Genomic DNA, 20,998 nt, shown 5'->3' with positions numbered 1-20,998 from the left:
ATTTAACACCATTTTTTAGTGAAAGCTTTTGTTTGCAATTAATTTTCTATTCTCAAATCAAAGTTTTCTATACATTAAATGCAATTTGACCACCACTTTATCTCATTTTCACAACTTTTCCTCTCTCTCTCTTCTCTTCTCTTCACTTCACTTCTTATTTGTTGCTTTTGTTTCGTGTTCATTTTCTCTTTCTTTCACTATTTAGTTTTTGATAACAACTATATGAATCACCTTTCACTGTTTTGCATTTTTTTCTTGCAGAAATAATATATTTATGACATATTTTTTTATCTATTGATTATGTTGTTTTTTTAGTGACACATATTTTTTATTGTCGTAGTATTTTTTAGTGAAACCTTTTGTTTGCAATTAATTTGGCTTCACCGTTTTGCATTTTTTTTTTGCAGAAATAACATATTTATGACATATTTTTCTATTTATTGATTATGTTGTTGTTGTTTTTTCAGTGACACATATTTTTTATTGTCATTGTTTTTTGAGATATTAGATCTAGTTGATGTAAATCATTTCATCCATGAGTTATTGAGAAGTTACATGAGCTAGTTACACGGTAAAAGCTTCAACAACATAATTAAATATGTTTCATCAACAAGATGTTGAGAAGATACATGTTCTTTCGAGATATTATATCCGATTGATGCTCTATGAATGTGTGTCACTTTGTGAATTTTCTTTATGTTGAATTTGTTGTCATGTCAAAGCTTTAAAAAATTGCATTTTTTGGTTAAATCGTTTTTTGTTCTTCCTTTTTTCGTGACTGGGTGAATTAATGGAAAAAGTGAACTTAATGGAAAACTGCAAGCCATTAAGTTTTGATCGGTGAATGTTTTGCTGCTCTGCGAAAGTGTTGTTGCTACGTGAATGTACCTTATTTTGAGTTTGCTTTTATGTCATAGCTTAAAAAAATAATGTCTTCGTTTTAATGGTCTGTGCAGTTCAATGTTTCGTTTATTTTACAGTCTAATCATTTTGATCTTTTTCAATTTACAGACATTTTTGTTTTAATGGTTCGATTTGATTAGTAGTTTAATTTGATTATCGATATAGGAAGTCAAAAGACGTGGTCTGAAACGTTAAGTTGTAGAAATTCTCAAAACCATTAATAATAGGTGAATTCTTATCTACCCAACTCAAAAAGTTGGGTAAAGTTACCTCCTTTGTAAAATGCTTTGAAAACAACACATATTTGTAGTATTTTAATAAATAATTAAATGTGTTAAATTAGATAGAATCACAAGATTGGTTGGAGGTACTATACCCAAATTTTTGTGATGGGTAGAGAAGTTGTCCCCTTAATAATAATATTCTAGTAGGTCATTTTTTTACACATTAAATGTTTCACTTCATATAATTTAAATTTGTTTATTAATAGTCGTTTGTATCAAGGTTGTCAGAATCGAGTTTTTACCTTGACTCATTTTATCTAGGTTAAATCGAAACGAAAAATCATAAAGTTTACCTCATATTAAATTTATATATACGGCATATATGTGTGTGTGTATATATATAATATTCTAAATGCATTAATTATTTACAATTTTAACTTAATTATAAAGCAAAAATATACTTTATCATCATAATAAAGTGTAATATTCACAAACTTGTATCAAACTACATAAATTGTCTACCAAATCATAAAATGTAACATCCAAAAGATTATATAAAAACAATAGTTTCATAAGGTTTTTTTTTTTTGACCAAAACAAACTTAACTTCTTTCATTCATAAGGATAGAATCGATGCAACGAGGAATACTGTTAACATGACTGCGTCGAGGCCAAGAATTGGCCGCCTTTGTAAGACAATGGGCAACCATATTCGCTTGACGCTTAACGAACTCAACCTCAAAGTTCGTGAAATTACAAAGTAAAGATTTAATAGAACGAATAATAAAATTAAATTCAGAACCACCAATGTTATTAGATTGAATAGCTTGGACAACTTGAAGAGAATTACCCTCGAAAATAACATTGTCAAGATGAAGGGTTAAAGCACTTTGGATAGATTCCTTTAACGCCAACGCTTCCGCTTCAAGGATAGAAAACGAACCAACATCCCAAGCAACACCTGCTTTAACAAAATTCTCCAAATTATCTCGGATACACCAACCTCTATTAGTAGTTCCTTGATTACGGTTAAAATCCGCATCAACGTTACATTTAAACCCAATCTTTTCATAAGTTTTAAAAACTTCAAAAAAACAAATCTTTTCATCTTCAACTTCAACTTAATCAAAATTTCAATTCTTCTACAACATCATCTTCATTAGAAAATATTCGACTTGATTAAATCCATTTCCAAATGTTAAAGATTCTTTAATATTATAATCAAGACATGAATGTGAATAAAATTAAAAATCCATAGAAAAATTTTTATGGGTCCAAATATAAAATGTCATTTATAAATTTTGACAAAAAAAAAGTAAAATCAAGTCATAATAAAATCTAACGATTTTACATGATTTTACACGATTTCACCGATTTCCGAAAGATTTAAATCACTTAAAATCGTTCCGGAATACGATTTTACCTAAAAAGGTTTTTACCTACGATTTAACACGAAGTACTGACCTAAAAACGTGAAATCTATAGAGCTTAGGTTTTAAATCAAGATTTTAACAACCTTGATTTGTATTACTAATTGGTTAATTTATTATATTGGAGCATTGGTTATTTAAGTTTATCTTCATCGTCGTCTTGCGAAATCTTCACAATCCCATAAATCTTTGATTTTTTGCTCGAGGAGTAAAAGAATACTTGAAGGCTTAATTATCTTGAGAGAGAGAAAAAAACTTGAGTCAAAATGTTAGAGAGTATAAGGGTCTGTTTGTTTCGGCTTTAAAAAAATGGATTTTTTTCTTTGTATTTTTGAAAATAGATTTTCCAAAACCGTTTTTTAAAATATTACATGTTTTTTTATATTCGTTTTTTCTAAAATGAAACACTAATTTTGACACCCTATAACATAAACATAGATTATTGAAGACCAAAACCTAGTTAAAATCGCAATTTTTTCAAAAAGTCGTATTTCAAAAATGATTTTTATGAAAATATATTTGATATAGCTTCAAAATTAAGTGATTTTTTTTAATTTCGATATTCAATTTTTTTTCTATAAATAGATGAAATACTTAAAATCACATTTTAAGAATAACTATTCAATCAAAATTTTCATTTGAAGCTTTTATAAAAAGTTTTTTTGTAAAATTTTTTTCGCAAAATTTTGTAACACTATAAAAATCATTTTTAAAAAAATTCAAAACAAAGGGGCCTAAATGAGAAAATGTAATGACAAAGTCCAAGTTATAGTTTTGTGAGATAGGAAAGGAGAAGAGGAATTTGGCTTTGTGAGTGGATTTTAATCTATGGTTTATATATAATGTTCGTATGCCAAATATTTACGCCTATTCTCTCTTTATATATTGAATTGAATACATTAATTTTTCTTTGATTTCAATTTGTTTTTTTGAATTCTTTAATAAATAAGAAACATAAAAAATATAATCTAATATTATTGAAGTTGAAAAATATTTTTAAAAAATGTTGTGGTGCAAACATTTTTTTCAAAACCATCACTATCCATATAAATCCCATCAAAGGGATTTTTTTTTATAGACAAAATCATGGATCATTTGAACCATTGAAATTAGGGATGTTAATTAATATATGTTAATGGGATCCCTGTGAGGATTATTTGTTCGGAGCACCGAACTTAGGGATTTTTTTCACTACGAGGATGGAGGAAAAAATTTTCTCGATGACACTTTGGAGCGAGAATTGGGAAAATACCCTCCGCGTTGTGGATTCTCCGACTCCAACCATATTATTTAACTTTTACATTTTATATGGTTGGAGTAGTATATAATTATATAATTTTCGATAATATGGTTGGAGTAGTATATAATTATATAATTTTATATAAAAAAATATTAATGAGTTAGAAAATGAAGAGTCATTTTATTTTTACGTTTTATTGTATAATTTATTGTTTCACTACCAGTATCTAATCCTAGAAAAGGGCATCCAATACATAGTATATACACACCGTCTCCTCCTTTTCTTTTTTCAATTATCTTTGTCTCCTCCACTCATCATCTCCTTTGTTCTCATCATCATAACAACTACTCTCATTTGTTCATTTTGTTGTGATAATTACTCTTCAACTTCACTTTACTTCCATTAGTAACATATTTTTCATTCAATTAATAAATTAGTAGTTATGGATTTTCCGAACTCACACATAATCAACCACTTGCGCTTGACGATAATAGTATTGTGGTAGTAAATTAGTGAAAGCATGGTAGCAACAAGTTCTGTTAATATATTTTTTTACATAAAAATATTAACAACAACAAGTGTTTTTGCTTCTTTTTTTTAAAAAAATATTAATGCAAGATGTATTTTTATTTATAAAAAAATACAAAATATATATGTATTTTTTTAAAAGAAAAAAATAATGAAATACTAACGTTATAGTTTTGATCGAAAGTATAGAGATTGTTTTAAGATTTGATTTTCGTTGAACTCCGTGGGGATCTGTGAGGACGGGGATGGGGGAAAATATATTTTCGTGGCGGAGATTGAGGATGGGGATAGAGAATAAATTTGAGGGCGATGTGAAAAGCAGCAAAATATTCTCCGAACATTCTTTGCTCCGTTGACATCCCTAATTGAATAACTTACATTACTCGGATCTAAAAGTAATTTAACCTAATTAGAAATATAATGTAAAAGTGATTTACCTATTATATTTAACTATTAATAGTTAAATAAAATTTATTTTATGTTTTATGAAAATACACATTAATATCCAATTTGATAATAATAAATTCAAAATCAATTTTTATTTAATCGGATATTGAAAAGTTATGCATTTGATTTTTATTTTAATGAATACAAACTTTTCACATATCATTTTTATTTATATTTTATTTTATAATTAACATTAGTTAATTATTTACTAACAACAAATTAAATATCAAATTGTAGACATTTAATTTATTTTTAATGGACATGTAACATATATAATGTTTTTCTACGGTACTATTCAACTCATACACAATCCACTTTATTATTTTCTAATATCTCTTAAAAAGAGGATTAAATTTTTGTTTAAAATTACACATTTATTTTTTAATATCTCTTATTTTAATTTTAAGAAGAATAAAAGATTGTTTTCTAATATCTCCTATTTTTAATATCTCAAAAATGTGTGTCATTGATGTAAATAAGAAATAATATGGTCTAATCAACAATATTAATTGTTTTTAATTTAAATTTATGAGTTTATAGCATTAAATTATAGAATTAATTTTCATTTAAATTTTTTTAATATTAAAACTTTTGTTTTTAATTAAAATAATTAAGACCATAAAATTTGTTTTAATATTAAAACACATTTAGTTGGTCCAGTGGTGATTGGCGCTAGGGGGTGATCGTATCCGAACCAATCCAAAAGGAAAACCGTAAACCGAACCAATCCAAACCGAAAACCGCAAAAACCGCATTTGGTTTGGATGGTTTTGGATGATTTTTAGGCTGAACCGCACGATTCGGTTCGGTTTACGGTTTTCATTTCACAAAACCGAACCAAACCGCATATTTAACTAAACTTTTGAATTTCTATAATTAATTTATTATATTTCCAATCCAATTGCAATATTGTACACTCACGTCACGTGACTCACTATTCATTCATTCTTCCTTCCTATTCAACATTTCAACTTCATTCTCTGATTTCTCTCTCACTCATTCTAGAGACGCATTTGGTGTATATGTAGTACTGATAATATTTAGTTCTGAAGTTGTAATGTTGTATTAATATTTAGAACTGAAGTTATCTGATACATGTATATGTAGTATGTAGTTTATTAGTATGAAAAACTGTATATAGTATGTAGTATGAAAAACTGAAGTTATATTAGTAATTTAGTATGTAGTATATGTAAAATACATGGTATGGTACGGTAAAATATATGATAATGATACTTATATGGTATATGGTAGTAATTTTGGTGTAAAATACATGTATGGAAGAATAAATTATTTTGGTGTAATTAGTATGAAAAACTTCTTTTTTATGGTACTGTAATATATGTATGGAAGAATGAATTATTTTCTTTCTTTTTTTTTTTATTTCAGTACATTTTTATTTTTTGGTGTAAACCGCAGCCCACCGAACCGATCCTAACCGAATTAGTTTGGTTTGGTTTGGATGACTTTTTAAAAATTAACCGAACCAAACCGAACCGCGTGCATTTTTATCTCGCGGTTAGGATAACTTTTATGCTCAAAACCGAACCAAATTGCACCGCGAACACCCCTAATTGGCGCTGGACTTGGTAGGAAGAACCGCGGTTCGATCCCCGCAATTGCAATCGGGAGGGAGATGAAACTACTTGATGTCAGAACTCGCCCCCGAACCGGACTAAATCGGTGGTATAAAGCCCAAAAAAAAACACAGTTTATTTTTGTAATGTGGCAACGAATATAAATTTAGGCCGTGTCTATTTTTTTATGACAATTAATGAAGATCAATAAATTAATCTGATTTAAATTGATTTGATTTATTTCACGGTCATTCAATTTTTTATGATCTAATAGACTCAACCAACATTATGGTTGTAATATATGCATTATTAAAGAATATATGCATTATTAATTAAAATATAGAAAAACATTTTGATATTGACACATAAAATTATGACCACATCATAATATGTTTAATTGTATTTTATTTATAAAGACTACAAATTATCACATATTTATTACTGTAATAAATTATATAAAATTTCATTAATGATCTAACTTAGTTTGCGGGTCTCTGTAATTTAATTATAAGTTTTTTTTTTTGGAAACGGACTGTAGTTTTGTGGTTAATGCGTTCAAAAATTATTACTCTGTGCCTTGGAAACTCCGGTCTCGTTGGCTCTTTTGTTGGGAGTATGCGATATCTATTGATTTTAGGATCACCCACAATTATCGTGAAGCCAATTTTTGTGCGGATTATCTCACGAGTTATGGTTTACATTCTAAAGCTACGAATTGGTACACTCAAATTCCTCAAAATATTATTAGAGAGTATTTGTTAGACAAGTCGGGTACCCCTAGACTTAGGCTTTGTCGTTAAGGGGTCTTGGTTCGGTCCCCCCATTGTATATCTGATTCTCTTTTTTGTTATAACATTTTACTCTTTTTGATTAAAAAAAAAATAGTTTGCGGGTCTCTGTCAATGGATAAATTCTAATATTATTAGATTGAATGTCTCATATTTAAATTTAAATTTAATTTGATTCTTTTTTCTATTTTTTTCATAAATAGCAATTTATTAAAAATATATTTTTTTTATAAAATATATTCCAATTTTTTTTCTTTATACTCCCTTCGTTCCATATTATTTGTTACATTATATAACATTAGTTCCTTTCACACATATTAAGAAACAAAAATAAATATAAAAAAGAGAATATTACTTTATTAAATTATCCCGATTAATTATTAGAGTATTTAAATTAACATTAATGTTAAATAAAAATAATATATTAAAAATATTTATTTGATGATATAATTGAAAAAATTAAATATAAAATTATTTTCAAAATTTAAAATGATAAATATTTTATAGGACAAATTTTTTTTAAATGTGACAATTATTTTGGGAGAAGGGACTAATCAGTGGAGTAAGTGGTGAACAAATGGTCTGATTATATTTTCGCTCACAAATTGTAGCACTTAATTAAATATAAATAGTATGTCGGCATAAATTGTGTTTTCTAAACTGCAACTTCAGCCTCACATCACAATCATGGAGCTCATTTGCTAAACTTTTTTTCAGCCACTCATTTGCTAACTGAAGGCTTGTTGATTGGTAGTCATACTTGACGCGTTTTACACTCTCATATGTCAATTTCATGTTTTAGATAAGTTTTGAGAGATGATGATACCATTAGGTTTTATCAAACTTAAATCTAATTTTATAAAACATATCAAAAATTAAGTCTAATAAGTAGTTTTTCATTAATTTATTTTAGACATTAGTTTAATTTTCTTTTCAAATTGATTGATCCGGTAACCTACTAAAAGGTATAATTAAATAATATGTAAAATGTAAGCCACCAGAATTGAACTCAAGTTCTTTTTTTATTAATGAAGTAGTAATTGCCACCAGACTACGTGCAATTTGATGTAAAAATTAGCAAATTCATTATAATTATTATAATTTAAAGTTGATTTATTTAAAATAAATAAATAAATAAGTATATATAATTTAAATTAAATAATTAAATATTATATATATGATTTTTAAATATTAAATTATATTATATGTTTTAATAAATACCGGGTTAATAGTCATGTGGTTCGACCAATAACCCACTGGTTCGACCAATGATCCATTAACCCAGTATCATCACCGGGTCGATCACCGATCCGGGTTTTAAAACATTGGTTTATTTTAGTTTAATATATGTAAATAAATAATTAAATTAATTTTTTATATAGATTAAAAAACTAAAAGATCAATTATATTAAAAAATTATTCATATTGATTTATCTGAGCTTATTTAGTAGTGAAAGTTTCATGAAACTATATATTTAAAAAAACTTATTGAAACAAGTTATAACATTGTTTATAAAGTGTTTTAAGTCTATTTTCATAAATATTTTTTTAAAAAAAAGTTATAATATTGTTTTTAAATTGGTAGGGAGAACCACGGTTCGATCCCCAGCAACTGCGATCGGGAGGTGGATGGAACCACTTGATGCCAGAACTCGCCTCCGAACCGGACTAAATCGGTGGTATAAAGCCAAAAAAAAAAGTCTATTTTCATAAATATTTTAAAATAACCAATTTTTTTTATTATAATTTATAGTACATAAATTTAATATAATAATAATAATTTATATTTAATTAAATAGACAGATTTAATAGACTTAACATATTTTTATGGTTGAAGATTTAACATTTTTAACTAAACAGACTTATAAATAGGGATATCAATAGGTAAGATTTGGGTAAGGTATTATAGTATTCGTCCTCATACCCGCAATTTGAAAAAAATCCTCGTACCTGATATCATATATGTGTGGGTATCAGCCTATATACTCGTACTCGTATCATATGAGTACCTAAGTAGTTGCACTCGTACTCGTTACCGGTAGTTCTAGTAAAAAATAAATCTATCAATTGAAATATATCAAATCATTTTAAATTTTTAACAAAGTTAAAAGAAATTTCAAAGATTTTACTATTGAATTATGAAATAAACAATCACTTATTTTAAAATGTATAATAGTTTAATTGTGATGTATCGTTTTAAAGAGATAGTCATACATTTTTTATACGATGACATAAATTAAGATATATAAGGGTAAATTGTGCTCCTACGGGTAGGAAAATATAAAAGCTTAAAGATTCAACGTAAGAAACAAGACTTTGAAAGGTTCTCATGAGCCTTCTAATTCTAGGGTTTGTCGCTGCAAACCGAGCCAACCAAGCAAAAGAAGATGACTTGAAGTAAGGTGCATGAAGAAGGTTAAAGATAAAGATCACTTAGGCTTATCTCTTCCTAACCCTTTGTTAGGATTGGGGATAACTCAAAAAGATAATGTTTCACACACTTCAGAAGAACGTTCCCTCATACAAAAATATGGTGACAGGAAAATCGATGGAGGAGTGTAATGCAAGAAACGACAAAGACGCTTCTAACGAATGTTTTTGGGAAGTCAAAAGTCAGAAGCCATACCTCAGAATTGAAGAACAGAAGTACATAGACTATGATTATCCTGAATTCATCCTATCGACAGAAGAAGTACAAATAATAACTAAACCATGGAAGAACGGAGTTAAAGTCAAAATGTTAGGGAGCATGTCGGTTTTAAGGCCTTGGAAAATCGCTACAGCAAATGTGGGCAAGAAGAGGCATCATTAACATAGTTGATCTTGGATAGGAATTCTATCTTGTCAGAATAATGGTTGAATCTTCAACATGTTAGGCATAAGAGATAAAGGCCTTCATATTCAAATTTGTAGTGACAACCTTTGATTGAGAACATAGAAAGTAAAGGCTTAGTAAGATCACCTGAATACATAACCTAGCATATTTCCCTTTTTCCCTTAAGAGTGTATTCTTATCTACTTTCACCATTTTCCCAATTTGATCCCCAGTGTATGATAGCACTCTATTGTCATAATACTCAATAGATAAGACATAAATTCTTATCCAAATAGCCAGCTTTTCAATGGCATCACCTGCAGGACAAAAAATCACACTTCATTCTCTAACGTTAGGTAATGATCATTGATCAACCAAGGTCCCTCCACAAGCGCAAATTCTTGGTCTTCTTCACTTGTAAAAATGACAAGATTAACTGAGAGATCGTCAATACAAATGATATGGATGTCTGCTGTGTTGTTGAGTTTGGCTGAGAGATCTTCGCCAAGATGATATAGTAGTTCTCTCTACTTTGGGATAAAAATAACTTAGAGTTTGAGCGATGTTGGATGATACTAAAGAGTATTGTAGGTTAAGTATAACTGGTCGATAAATTTAAGTTTGTGAGAAGTAGATTATGGGTCTGTTTGTTTTGTTTATTTTTAAAAATGATTTTTATAGTGTTTCAAATTTTTGTGAAATTTTTTTTATGAAGAAACTTTTTATAAAAGCTTCAAATGAAGATTTTGTTTGAATAGTTATTCTTAAAATGTGATTTTAGGTATTTTATCTATTTATGGAGAAAAAATTTGAATATCAAAATTTCAAAAAATTACTTAATTTTGAAGCTATTTCAAATAGATTTTCATAAATATCATTTTTGAAATGCGACTTTTTGAAAAAATTGCGATTTTGACTAAGTTTTGGTCTTCAATAATCTATGTTTATGTTCTAGGATGTCAAAATTAGTGTTTCATTTTAGAAAAAACGAATATAAAAAAACTTGTAATATTTTGTAAAACGGTTTTGGAAAATCTATTTTCAAAAATACAAAAAAAAATCTATTTTTTTAAAGTTGAAACAGACAGGCCCATATGTGATGCTTGATAAATTTCTTCTCTCTGAAGAATGATTCTTTCCTGTTCATATTTACTTTTTTCGTTTTTATGATTTACCAATTCAATCCCAAGACATAAATGTGATATTTGTCGAACGACAATTCAGTACCATTAATTCCTGTAGAGACGATAATTTTCCCCTGATAAATACTTCCAAAATTTTTGTTGTTTGTCGTTTTACCGTAGTTCCTTACCAATATACCAATACACTTTTCAAAAGTTCTTGTCTCACCCATTGCATATTAAATATCCTTTGAAAATTTGAATATTCTGCTATCTGACATGGTATGAACATTGTTTTTCTTATTTGTTATGTAAAACTAAACATCACTCAAGCCACCTATAAATACAATGTTAGATGCCCTCAACCACATGCATGTAACATAAAGATTGTCAATAGGGGTGTGCAAAATATCCGGTTTTGATGTCCAAATTCATAACCAAACCTAAACCACTTTTAAATATCCGGATATAATTGAATGGTTATTAACCGGTTTAGTTATTAATGGTTTGGTTATCCATTCATATAATCCGGATATAGTTAAATGGTTATTAACCGGTTAAATTATTTTGGATTCGGTTATAATCCGGTTATTATCCAAATCCAAATATTTTAATTTTCAAAATATTAATTTTTTTTGAAAAAAAATATTTTCGGAAAAAATAATTTTCAAAACTGGATTTTTTTAAAAAACCGGTTATATAATCATAACCAAATTTATAACCGGTTTTATAACCAGTTTTGATTAAAATGTGGTTATGGTTATAAATCCAAACCATTTAAATGGTTTTAAATTGGTTATGGTTTGGTTTTTGAAAATAACCAACCATGCACACCCCTAATTGTCAATGAACTCCACAAACTATGACAGAGCACAAAGAGACGCCCTTTAAATCCCATAAAAAACCTTATGCCTAACAATATTTTCCCCATCGATATCCTACTCCCGAAGCACCGGCCACATGAAAAAAAAAAACCTTAGAGGATCCAGGGTGGTGGACACATGTATAGGCACGGTGTGGCTAAAACCCCACCAATTTTTTTTATTATATATAAAGATACTAAGTTGGGACTTGGGAGTAATTTGCAAAAGAAAAAAAATCCAAACTACTCTTTCTCCTTTCACATTAGTCGTAATAGCATAGCATAGCAGGTTACACTACATAAGCGGCGATGGCGGATAGTAAATGGCAAAAGAAAAAAATTGAAAATATTGATTCTTTCTCTCGCATAACATTGTTACTGTAATTTTTTCCCCTCAAATTTCACTAACATTTTACTTTTACTCTCATTACTAATCCCTTATTTTTTTTTCCTACAATTTTTAATTTAGCTTCGATACATTTATTTATAGGTGATTGAAAATCTAAGGTGAAGTGAGAATTTTAATTTCTCCTCATTTTTTCTTCTTTTTCGGTGGAACCTTAAAACTCCAATTTGTTGAAAAAAATTCAATTTTTACAATTTGTCGTAAAAGGTTTCCTTCATAATCAATTAGTTTCAATATTCTCTTTATAATATTAGTATGAATAATTGTTTTAAATAGTTTCATTGTTCTCTTTATAGGATGAAGAAATTCCTTCTGGTACTTCCTAAAGACAAAGCTACTTCTTCGGCGAATCTAGAAGCATTGAAAACTCAACATCCAAATGAGATTATCAAAGTTGTCGATTATGAATTGTTGGAAACGGATCCAGGAATTTGGCCTCCAATTTCAAGCTATCATCCTGACATCCAAAATGAGGTAAGAAAATCTTATTTAGAAATAGGTCGTCATCAACCTCCTAATAATTTTGTTTACTCTTGGTCTATTCAAGATAAACAAAGACGCCGATTTTGCAAAAATTGGTTTGATTTGTATGACTGGATTGATTATAGTGAATCTAAGGACCTAGCATTTTGTTTGTCATATTTTTTGTTTAAAAATGTCTCTTAATATGGAAGGGATCACTTTGTGGGAGACAGTTTTGGTGACTAGAAGAATGCTCAAAGATTGGCTAATCATGCTACTTCTTCTAATAGTCATGTTGATTGTGTGCATATGGGTTATGTTCTCATGAGCCCAAACCAAAGTATTAAGGCCGCATTTGTTAATCAAACTAAGCAAATGAATGTCGAATATCATATTCGTGAAACACATCTCTTTTAGCTACTAAGTTTCTTTTCAAGTGTGGCATGCCATTTAGAAGGAGTGACGAGTCCCTTAACTCTTTATTTAAGGGGCCATTTCTTGAGTTGGTGGACACTTTAAAGGAAATTAACCAAGAGATAGCTAGGGAAATAACCTTATGACTACCCCTAAGATTCAAAAGGATCTTGCCGCTACTTGTGCTTGTGAAATAACTCAACAAATTATATGTGATATTTCGGATGATGTGTTTTGTGTTTCGATTGACGAATCTTGTGATGTTGCTGGTAAAGAACAAATGTCTGTTGTTATTTGCTATGTTAATAGTGAAGGTTTCGTAAAAGAAAGGTTTCTTGGTATTGTAAGTGTTAAAGAAACAAGTGCTAAGTCACTTAAGAAGGCACTTAAGAAGTTGTTATCTATTAATGGCTTGAGTTTATCTAGCATTAGGGGGCAAGGGTATGACGAAGCTAGCAATATGAGAGGTAAGTTTGGTGGTTTGAGAAATTTAATCCAAAATGAGAATCCATCTGCTTATTATGTGCATTGTTTCGTCCATCAACTTCAATTAGCACTTGTTGCATGTGCTAAGATTCACAAAGATGTTAGGAGTTTTTTTGTAAGGTCAATATGCTTGTTAATTTCATACGATATTTTAACAAGACACAAGAATTGCTTCGGGACAAACAAGTAACTCAGTTTGCTTAATTGATTGAAGAGGGCCAGATAGAGACTGATAGTGGATTAAATCAAAAATCATCTATTGCTAGAGCGGGTAACACTCGTTGGGGTTCCCACTTTAGGACTCTCACTAGTTTGATGACTTTGTATGGTGCCATTACTGGGGTACTTGAAGAAGTTGGGAATGATACGTCATTTGAAAAATATGGTGAAACTATGCTTTTATTAGATGTGCTTCAATCTTTTGATTTTATCTTCACGTTATATATGATGGTTGAGATTTTAAGATTTACAAATAATTTGAGTGTAGCATTACAAAAGCGTGATCATGATCTTTTGAATGCTTTGTCACTTGTTAATGCTCCCAAACAAGAATTACGAGAAATGAGGAATGATGGATGGGAAGAACTTATATCTAAGGTTATGGAAATTTGCAATAAGCATGATATTGATGTACCTGATATGGATGCATCGTATGTGCAAGAGAAGAAACCTAGGTGACACACTACAACTTCTAGTGTTTCTAATTTGCATAATTATAAGCATGATTGTTTGTTTAATGTTTTAGATTTGTAATTGCATGAGCTCAATGCAAGGTTTGATGAAGAGAATACTAATCTTTTACAATGTGTTTCATGTTTGAGTTCTTCATCATCATTTGTAGCTTTTAATATGAAAAAATTACCAAGGATGGTTGAACTTTATCCAAATGATTTTGTAGATGTGCCAGAAGTGGTGGTGCGACATCAACTTCAAAATAATGTTAGAAATGTTCAAAGTGACCCAAAATTTGCAAATTTAAAAGGACTTTTAGATCTTTGTGTAAAACTTATGGAAACAAATAAGTGCAACACATTTGATATGGTTTATAAGCTTCTGAAGTTGGCTTTAGTCTTGCTGATAGCAACTGCAAGTGTGGAACATGTTTTTTCAGCTGTGAAGTTTGTGAAGAGTCAGTTATGTAATAAAATGAGTGATCAGTGGTTAAATGATCGTCTTGTAACTTTTATAGAAAGAGATGTTCTTAGAACAATTAACAATGATGTTATTTTAGCTCATTTTTAAGAAATGGATGGTATACGATTTTCATTGTAATGTATTGCATTAAACAATATTATTTTTTATTTTTAATATGATATAGTTTATAGTTTCTTTCTTATTTAGCCCCACTAATATGTAATGTTTGAATCCGTACTTGAGAGGACCCCCAACTCATCCACACTAGAGAGATACAAGGGTCTACCTCCCTGTAGGGGGATTCATCACCATAATTTTAGTTTAGTAGAATCGGGTTGGTTAATCTTACTATGTAGACACCCCCAGGATCATGGCACAAACATCAAAAATCCATTTCTTATGATAGAAATACTCCGCAAATCCTATAAATTAAACAACTTAGTAGACCAGTTTGCCACAATAAAAGCCTTCTCTTCCACCTAAAATGCCATATCTCATGTTGCGACAACCTGTTGATGGTATTCTAGAGGGGGTATGTTATAAATTATAGTGTTGCAGGATTTTGCAGCTCAAAACTAGTTTTAATCACTTTTTGCACTATACTTCTATTGGTGGATGAATGTTGAAAAATTGTTGATTTTATTGAATTCACCATCCACTGCTATATATTTCTTAGCATTACAAAGCCTCTATATAGGCTTGAATCAAAACTGACATAGAAGACAATAAGATGATAATTAAGATGAGGACTCTTTGGTTCTCTCAATCTTAATGATACAACTCTAACATAACTCTAAATAAAGACAATCATTATAATGTGATGGTTACACTTTTTTCATAATGCTTACTAATAGTGGTGGTTACAACACATTAATTTTAACACTCCATCTTAATGTGTTGCTCTTTAACTCCCATTGCTTCTCTAAGTTGCTGAAATCTTCCCCTTGGTAGTGCTTTAGTAAAAATGTCTGCAAGCTGCTCTTGTGAATTGCAGAACACTAACTGCACATCGCCATCTTCGATCACACTTCGAATGAAGTGGTGTTTTATATTAATATGTCTTGTTCGACTGTGGAAAACAGGATTCTTCGCCATGGCTATTGCAGATTTATTGTCACAGTGAAGCAGCAGACTTTCTTCTTGCTTTTCTCTGATATCTTCAATTATTCTTCTCAACCACAACGATTGTTGTGTAGCCAAACCAGCTACCAAATATTCTGCTTTAGCTGAAGATTGCGCTACAGTGTCTTGTTTCTTCGAACACCAAGAAATTACTCCTGAACCCAGGCTGAACACATAACCAGAAGTGCTTTTCATGTCATCAACACTTCCGGCCCAATCACTGTCACAGTAGCCTTTAGCTTCAAGTTTAGAATTCTTTTTTAACCTGATTCCATGCTCCATGGTTCCCATGACATACCTTAGAACTCGTTTTGCTGCTCCAAGATGTAAATGACTTGGTTTACTCATGAACCTTGAGAGTAAACTAGCAGCGAACATTAAGTCGGGTCGTGTAGCTGTTAGATAAAACAAGCTTCCAACCAAACTTCTATACATGCTTGCATCTACTAATCTTCCACCATCTTCCTTTTTCAATTTTTCATTCACCACTAAAGGAATATCAACAGGTTTGCAGCCATTCATCCCAAACTTTTTCAAAATATTTTCAGAATATCTCCTTTTACAAATAAAAACTCCATATTCATCTTGGTAAACCTCAATACCAAGAAAATGATGCAGCAAGCCAAGATCACTCATCTCATATTTTTTCATCATTTCTATTTTAAAAAATTTCAACCATTTTCTTGTTGTTACCCGTATACACCAAATCATCAACATAAAGGGCAACAAGAAGGATATCATATTTACCTTGATGCTTCACATACAAGGTATGCTCACTCTAACTTCTTTGAAATCCTTGTTAAATGAAGTAGCTGTCAATTTCACTATACCACGCTCTAGGGGTTTGTTTTAATCCATAAAGAGCTTTCTTCAACTTGTAAACTTTTTCTTCTTGGCCTTTAGTCACAAAGCCTTGAGGTTGTTGCACATATACCTCTTCTTTTAATTCTCCATTCAGGAAAGCTGATTTCACATCAAGTTGGTACAGGTTCCACCCTTTCTGAGCTGCTAATGCAATAACTGTTCGTACAGTATTCAATCTTGCAACCGGGGCAAAAGTTTCACTATAGTCAAATCCAGGCTGTTGTGCATAGCCTTTTACTACCAATCTAGCCTTGACTCTTTGAATTGACCCATCTGGATTATGCTTCAATTTTTACACCCACTTTACTCCAATAGCTTCTTTGTCATTTGGCTTTTCAACTAGCTGCCATGTTTTGTTTTTCTCAATGGCATTTATCTCTTCTTGCATCGCATTCCTCCAAACATCTTCTTTGATTGCTTCATCAAAATTGTCTGGTTCCACAACACAATAGTTACATCTTGCATAAATACCACTCAAATCCCTCAATTTTATTGGAGTTGAGCTGGGAGATGATGAACTTGAACTTGGTGAACTTGGAGAGGATGAGGAACTTGGTATACATGGGGTTGGTTGCTCATTCTCAGCTGCTGAATTTTGTTGTTTTAATATGATTGCAGGGATTGTTTTCTCCTTCATTTGGTCTTCCCAATTCCAAGAAGCATTCTCATCAAATACAACATCCCGGTTAATGATCACCTTGTTTGTCTTCAAGTTGTAAAGTCTATAGCCCTTTGACATGGAACTATAGCCAATAAGGACACATCTTTCACTTGTTTCTTCCACCTTTGTCCTCTTTTGTTTAGGAATTTGAGCATAGCAAACACATCCAAAAAATTTAAGATGGTTCACCGACGGTGTTCTTCCACTCTAGGCTTCAAATGGAGTCTTTTTCCATACAGCCTTTATTGGACACCTGTTCATCAAATACACAGCAGTGTTAACGGCCTCGGGCCAAAAGGTTTTAGGCAAGCCTTTCTCAAGCAGCATAGATTTCGCCATCTCCATCACAATTTGGTTCTTTCTTTCAAATACACCATTTTGTTGAGGTGTATATCCAACAGTGAGCTGTCTTTCAACACCTTCATCTTCACAAAATTTGTGAAATTCATTTGAGGTGTACTCCTTTCCTCGATCACTTTTCAGCATCTTTATAAATCTGCCACTTTGTTTTTCAACTAATGCTTTAAATTTCTTAAAGATTACAAACGCTTCAGATTTTAGTCTGATGAAATATACCCAAGTCATGCGGGTAAAGTCGTCAATAAACAAGATAAAGTACCCGTTTTTGCCATGAGACAAAGTATTCATAGGGCCACACACATCTGTGTGTACAAGTTCCAACACTTGTTTGGCTCTCCATGCACCTTCCTTTGGAAATGGTTGCCGGTGGTGTTTGCCAAGGACACATCCTTCACACACACCAGATTATTCTTCGATTCTTGGCAGCCCATACACCATCTTCTTTTGATAGAGTAACTTGAGACTTTTGTAATTCAAATGTCCAATTCTCCTGTGCCATAAACACGAGTCATTCTCTTCTCTGGCCATCATGCTTACATTTTTCTCATAGTTGAAAGATAGTGGAAAGCTCATGTTGCTAGTCATCTTCACAACGACAACACTTCTTCTTTCTGAGTCAAAAATTCTGCACTCTCTATTCTCAAAGTTTAGATAATAGCCGTGCTCCAGAAGTTATCCAATGATAAGCAAATTTTAGTCTAATTCCGACACATAAAGCGTGTCATGTATGACTTTGCTTCCTTGCTTCGTGGTGACTCCAATGCTTCCTTTCCCTTTCACTTTGTCATGTTCTCCATTGCCCAATTTAACTTTTGAGCCAAATGAAGAATCCATGTTTATAAATGCTTCCTTCTGTCCGATCATATGGTTGCTACGGCCGCTCTCCAAATACCAAACATTTTTACCTTCTTCATGCAATGCTTTTTGACAAGCAAAAAACAATTTTCCTTCACCAGATTCTCCTTCTGCGTACGAAGCATGTTGCTGATTTGCAAGACGACAATCCTTTTCAAGGTGCTCGAATCTCTTGCAATTGTGACATTGCGGTTTGCCTTTGTTCCAACAGTCCTTCTCGTCATAAGTGCCGCTGTTACAAATTTTGCACCATTTGTTTGATGCTTCATTCCATCTTCCGCCATTTGCGTCTCTTTCAGATCTGCCACGTGAGTTTCGGCCTCTGCCTCTACCTCTTCCAAATCTGCCACGTGAGTTTCGACCTCTGCCTCTAGTTTGTATTTGGGGCTTATTTTTACCATTGTTGGGCTGAATGTTGAGTTTAGATTGAAAGGCACTCTTAATTGATTTTTCAAAATGTCGTAACATCCTTTGCTCGTAGGATCTCAAAGACCCCACCAACCCTTGAACAGTCAAGGTTGATAGATCCTTGGTTTCTTCTATAACACCCACCATTGGGTCAAATCTTGCTATCAAACTGATTAGAATTTTGTCAACAATTCTGCGATCTTCTATCGTATCACCATGCGATTTCATCTGATTCACCAACTCGGAGAGTCTGTTGAAGTACTCATTCAGGCTCTCGTTCTCCTTCCTCCTTTCATTTTCATAATCTCTCTTAAGATATTGAAGCTTCACCGCTCGCACCTTTGAGTCTCCTTCGAACTCTTGTTGTAGGATACTCCAGGCTTCTTTCGATGTTTTAGCTCTCATAATCCTTGGGAAGATGGATAGAGAGGCTCCTCTTTGAATCATCCCGAGAACTCCAGCATCTGTGATCTTCTTCTTCTTCAACTCTTCAAGCCGTTGGCTTGATTCTTCAGCTTTTTCTTTTGATTTTTCAGCCTCAGCTGGTGCCGGTTCTTCAAATCCGTTTTTGACATACTCTAGAACATCCAAAGATGTGAATAGAGTCTCCATTTAAACAACCCAAAAATCATAGTTCTCTCCTTCAAATAGAGGAACTCTGACATTGCTGTAAGTTGCGGAAGGGTTGTTTGTAAAAGCCATAACTTGTGTTGTTTTTGCTGCAGCTGCAAGGATCTGGAGCTCTGATACCACTCTGTTGGTGGTATTCTAGAGGTGGTATGTTATAAATTATAGTTTTGCAGGATTCTGCAGCTCAAAACTGGTTTTAGCTACTTTTTGCATTATACTTCTACTGGTGGATGAATGTTGAAAAATTGCTGATTTTATTGAATTCACCATCCACTGCTATATATTTCTTAGCATTACAAAGCCTCTATATAGGCTTGAATCAAAACTGACATAGAAGACAATAAGATGATAATTAAGATAAGGACTCTTTGGTTCTCTCAATCTTAATGATACAACTCTAACATAACTCTAAATAAAGACAATCATTATAATGTGATGGTTACACTTCTTTCATAATGGTTACTAATAGTGGTGGTTACAACTAGAGCTGTCAATATGGGCTACCCGGCCCATATGGGCTTCGGTTTTTTTAGGACCGGACCCAAAAAACCCATTTTAAAATGGGCTCTAATTTTACTACCCAGGTTCGGCTCTGTCTGAGCCGCGGGCTACCCGGCCCTAAATGGGCTTCTGCCCTAAACGGGCCCATTTCTATAAAAAATTAAAATTTTCTCTTTATTTTCGTAAGTAACCATATAATTGCATGCAAGAATACATTTTATATATATATATATATATATATATATATATATATATATATAATAAATTTTATATCCAAAATTATAATTTCTAAATAATCCATATAAGTTAATAATTAAAATGTAAAACAACACATTAACTTAATTTAAACTATCCAAAATACATCACAAATTATATAATGTAGCATAAATAATTAAATAACTTGTTCCAACAAATTTTAAGTTATAAATATTCATGACAATTATAATTTTATGATAATTATAACAAGCAAATGTTATAAATTTTTATAATAATTATAATTAGGAAAGGATAAATTTTATTTATATTAAAAATATTTAATTTTTTCGGGCCGGTGGGCTACCCATGACCCCTACGGGCCGGACCATATTTTTTAGGGCTTTTTAGGGCCGGACTAAAAAAGGCCCGGATGTAAATGGGCTCGAAAAATGAGACCCAGACCCTAAAATTTTTCGGGCCAAATGGGCCTGCCCATGGGCTTCGGCCCATTTTGACAGCTCTAATTACAACACATTAATTTTAACACAACCCTTGCTACCAACGA

The 20,998-nt window shown here is 31.3% G+C and overlaps 1 protein-coding gene and 1 pseudogene across 1 annotated transcript; one reads left to right on the top strand and one right to left on the bottom strand.

Moving 5' to 3' along the window:
• The first annotated feature begins 12,244 nt into the window (after positions 1-12,244).
• LOC131645048 (uncharacterized) lies at positions 12,245-14,975 on the top strand (annotated as a pseudogene).
• A 3,562-nt stretch (positions 14,976-18,537) lies between these two features.
• Positions 18,538-19,512, bottom strand: LOC131645034 (uncharacterized). The gene has a single exon (XM_058915691.1). The coding sequence runs from the start codon at positions 19,510-19,512 to the stop codon at positions 18,538-18,540; it is 975 nt and encodes a 324-aa protein (XP_058771674.1).
• Between the last annotated feature and the right edge of the window lie 1,486 nt (positions 19,513-20,998).

The sequence above is a fragment of the Vicia villosa genome, linkage group LG1 (genome assembly GCF_029867415.1).
Source record: "Vicia villosa cultivar HV-30 ecotype Madison, WI linkage group LG1, Vvil1.0, whole genome shotgun sequence".
In the NCBI taxonomy this organism is placed as follows: domain Eukaryota; kingdom Viridiplantae; phylum Streptophyta; class Magnoliopsida; order Fabales; family Fabaceae; genus Vicia; species Vicia villosa.
Note: the sequence above shows the minus strand (reverse complement) of the source record. Positions and strands in the feature narration are given on the sequence as shown.

What these genes read in the sequence shown, in the direction of transcription:
- LOC131645034 (XM_058915691.1), bottom strand. Translation starts at nt 19,512, where the DNA reads ATGAGAGCTAAAACATCGAAAGAAGCCTGGAGTATCCTACAACAAGAG.